At 47.1% G+C, this 3721-nt stretch overlaps 1 protein-coding gene across 1 annotated transcript; it reads left to right on the top strand.

Moving 5' to 3' along the window:
• The first annotated feature begins 268 nt into the window (after positions 1-268).
• On the top strand, positions 269-1587 carry MFSD6L (major facilitator superfamily domain containing 6-like). The gene is given in 2 exon segments (XM_010022869.1): positions 269-991; positions 994-1587. Coding segments are annotated over 2 exon segments (1317 nt in total).
• The last annotated feature ends 2134 nt before the right edge of the window (positions 1588-3721 follow it).

Genomic DNA, 3721 nt, shown 5'->3' with positions numbered 1-3721 from the left:
CTACGGCGCGTTAAGCAGAAGTGCTGTTACGAACGCGAAGGCTGTGCCAAAAGAAGTGATGAAAACGACTGCTGGCGGCTTAATAGCGAGCGGAAGGGCAACACTGAGCAGCCCAGCCTTCCAGGGGTGGTTCGGCCTGACAGATGTGCTTGAGAAACAAGGCAGGCGGGGTGGTGAAGGCGGCACAAAGACTAACGGGTACTTGGGTGGTGCCTCTGGCCGGACACCTCCTGTGACAGCAGTTAACTGGGAGACCGAAGAACCACAAATGCCGGCTTCCTACGGACCGCCCTTACGTGGACCCAAGAAGGAAATAAGCATTCTGGGTTCTGCTGCAAGACATCTTGCTGGTAATGCTGAGGAAAGGCTTTCTGCTACCAAAAGTAACAAGCTCCCTTTGTTTAAAACAACTCTTCCAACTGTTGGAGGTGCTTACGTGTCTGGAAATCTTTCAGATCACCAGAAAGGTGCTCAAGAGATTAGCTTCGAAGCAGTGCTAAACATCTTTCAGGACAGAGAGCACCAGATTTTTCTTATGGTGTTGGGTGCTGTGGTGCTTTGGGAGCTGTTGGCTACTTCTCTCGAATGGACAGTGGACGAGAGACTCTATGAATTCCTCGACTTCGTGGATGCAACTGACGGGTATAGCAAGCTCTGGATCTGGAGTTACTTGGGTTCCTCTGTAGGAGCCTGCAGCATTGCTGTAGTCGTGGATCATCTGAATTGCTTCCTCAGCAGCTCTGTCACCCGCCTAGCTGTCCATTTCTATGGCTATGCTCTCCTGGTCACGCTCTCACTGCTTGTCACCATCTTCTTCCCCATCCATCTTCCCAAGGAAAGCAACCACGTTAGCAGAACGGGCAAAGCGCTGGCGCTGCTGCGGGGCGATGGCCGGGCGCTGCTGTGCGGTGCCACCGTGCTCCTCACCGGCGCGGCCGGCGCTGCCGTGCACAACTTTCTGGTCTGGCAGCCGGTGGACCGGGGGAGGCGGTGGCTGTTCTGTACATGGGGCTCTCTGTGGCCGTTGGGCTACTTGCTGAAATGTTGCTTTATTTCTTCAAAGGGAAGTTGCTGAGGACTTTCTCAAGCAGCACAATTGTCGCGATCAGCCTCAGCCTCCTGGCAGCACAGCTTCTGTGCTACTCCTTCTTGTGGACTGCGTGGTCCGTTCTCCTCATCCAGGTTTTATCTGCCTTCAGTAACGGTGCTTTGTGGTGGGTGGTCAGCATGACAGTGGATGACATAGCCACGCCGGGCACGGCGAGGTCTCTGCACGCTGTTCTCCAGGGCCTCTGCCATGGTGGAGGAGAGAGCTTGGGCAGTTTTGCAGGAGGATTTGTGGTGCAGCACTTCGGCCTGGCCGTTCTGTACAGGGCGTGCTGCGTGTGCCTGGTGCTGTGGCTCTTCCTGTTCTTAATCGTCCAATCTAAATTGCCGCAGCAGAAGAAAATTAATTATTCTCGTCTCCTGGCTGCTGGTTCCAGTGAAGGGAGTGACTCTGACGAGAACGAGAGGGACTGGCTGGTGAAAGCCATGAAGGATGAAAGCTTCGGTAGGAATTGGTCACACAAGCATGGGATCAACTAACCTGTACTTGACTGTAAGGGGTGGAGTGGTGACATGGGATGATGATGATGCCCAGAAATGACCTTTAATTCTAAAGTGCTAAATATATACAGTATGTCTCTGACAGGACAGATTTTTATTCTTCAAATTTTATAAATCTTTTCATTTCCTTAATTTGTAGTGTTCTTATGGTAATTTTGCCTTTTTAACAGAATGATTTTGCTTCCAGAATCATAACAAGGAATTCCAGGTATACATTTGCTGAAATGAATGTAGCTAAGTTTTTAGTCAAAAACCAAACTTGAATTGAATTCCTGCCTCCCAGAGCTGATGCAGTGGAAACTGAGCAAAGCTGTGGCCTGTACTGGCACAGCTGGGTGAAAGATGCTGTCGTGCTGACAGCACACTGAACTTTTTCAAGGTGCTATGTCTGAACTCCTGCTAACTAAGGGATGTGAATAAAAAATGGTTCATTTGCCCTCCTTTGATTTGTAAAATCAGGTTTTGCTACAGACTGTCTTCTCCTGTTTGGGGATTTAAGTATCCTTCTGTGTTGGTGTCTGTTGGTAACAACGCACGCGTGTGCTCACAGTCAGGGCCTGCTGGCTGGGCAGGTGGAGCAGAGCAGCCCCGCACTTCTTTGTTTGATAGAATGTGTGATTCTGTTTACGTAAGGAGGCAGCAGCCAGCGTCAGGGGTGACCAGGAAGCAGGCTGCCCTCCTGATCTGAGTAACTTCTGTGGGCTGGGAATTACCAGAGGGCAATATTCGTTCCAAAGGAACTTGGCACTGGATGAGTTACCTGGTGGAAGCTGGAGGTTCCCCCTGGGTCAGTTTGGCCTGAGGGCAGCTCTTTTCTCACGTTTTCTTTTTAGAACTAAATCTGTGAACTGAGCAGGGTCTGCTATGAATGATCCTCAAGCTGCCTTGTCTGCCTTTCCTTTACTTCCGAGGAACACAGATTTCAACACCTCTTCAATGGATAAGATTTGCTTAAAGATTGAGAAATTGGTGGTCTGACCTTATTAAAAGACTGGCAGAGAAGTTTTGAGGGTTACGGTCCTTTCAGTTACATCAAAAGCTGCTGTCAGTTAGTTATGTACTTCCTTGGTCAAGGAGCGACATCTATCTATTCCTTTGCAGAGGGATAGATTTTAATAACATCTTTCTGGTGTCTTACAAGCCGTTGAGATAGGCAGCTGCAGGAAGCAGAATATTTAAATGCGTATTTAATATGTAATATGTAAATGGCATTGCAATCTGTCATCTTGCTGCATTCCAGACTCAGTAGGAAGTGGTTGCAGACAAGGAAAAGCAGTGCCACTGAAAAGAATCTTTCTCTATATGCATCAATTCTAGATTATCTGTGTATCAGATGCTTTCAGGGTAATTAGCTCTGTCTTTTCCTGACACAATCCACTCTGCCATGCAGAATACTCTACTAGAATGACTATAGATAGAACTGTCCTTGTGCCAAGAATAGCTAGAACTTTTTATTAAGATGTTACTTTCTCCCAGGAATTCAAACTCGAGAGCAATTTTAGTGTCAAGAATTTATCAGAGCCTTATTATCATATAATACCTTAGGAACTCTATTTACCTGTTAATAGAGCATCTGACTTCAGTCTTGAGTAACAGCAGGTCACGGGGCCATCAGTGCTTTTGTGAGAGGAATAGCTGGAATGTTTTAAAATGCAGTCGCTTCGTTAGCTGGAAGTGACTGCCCTCATTTGAAGCCCATTAAATGGGTGATAAGTTCTCTTTTTGTCTGCTTTGGCACAGAAAACAGCTGCTGTAATTCCAGCTTTGCAGAGAGAAACCTTGAAATGAAAAGTGCATGTGCAATCCATCCTGTGACCGTGGTGGAGGGGTGGTGACAGCGTCGTGCTCATCTCGGCCACGGATGGTTGGATGTGCTGAGCCACTGCCCTTAAGAACAGGGAGAATCTAAAGTGTGTCCCAAAGCTTAACTCTAGTATAATAAACTTGCATAATAAGATTTATTATGATTTTTTACGAATTATTAATACAACAAACACATTTGGTGCTGATTCAGGGGAGAATCATTTATACAATTTGACACATGTTCTGAACTACAAACTGCTGTGGAAGTGTGGCAGAGGGCTCATTCCCTGAAGAAATCACACCAATTTCA

This window comes from Nestor notabilis, unplaced genomic scaffold (assembly GCF_000696875.1).
Source record: "Nestor notabilis isolate BGI_N333 unplaced genomic scaffold, ASM69687v1 scaffold24049, whole genome shotgun sequence".
In the NCBI taxonomy this organism is placed as follows: Eukaryota; Metazoa; Chordata; class Aves; order Psittaciformes; family Psittacidae; genus Nestor; species Nestor notabilis.
The sequence above is the reverse complement of the archived record's forward strand: the minus strand, read 5'-3'. Positions and strand labels throughout refer to the sequence as shown.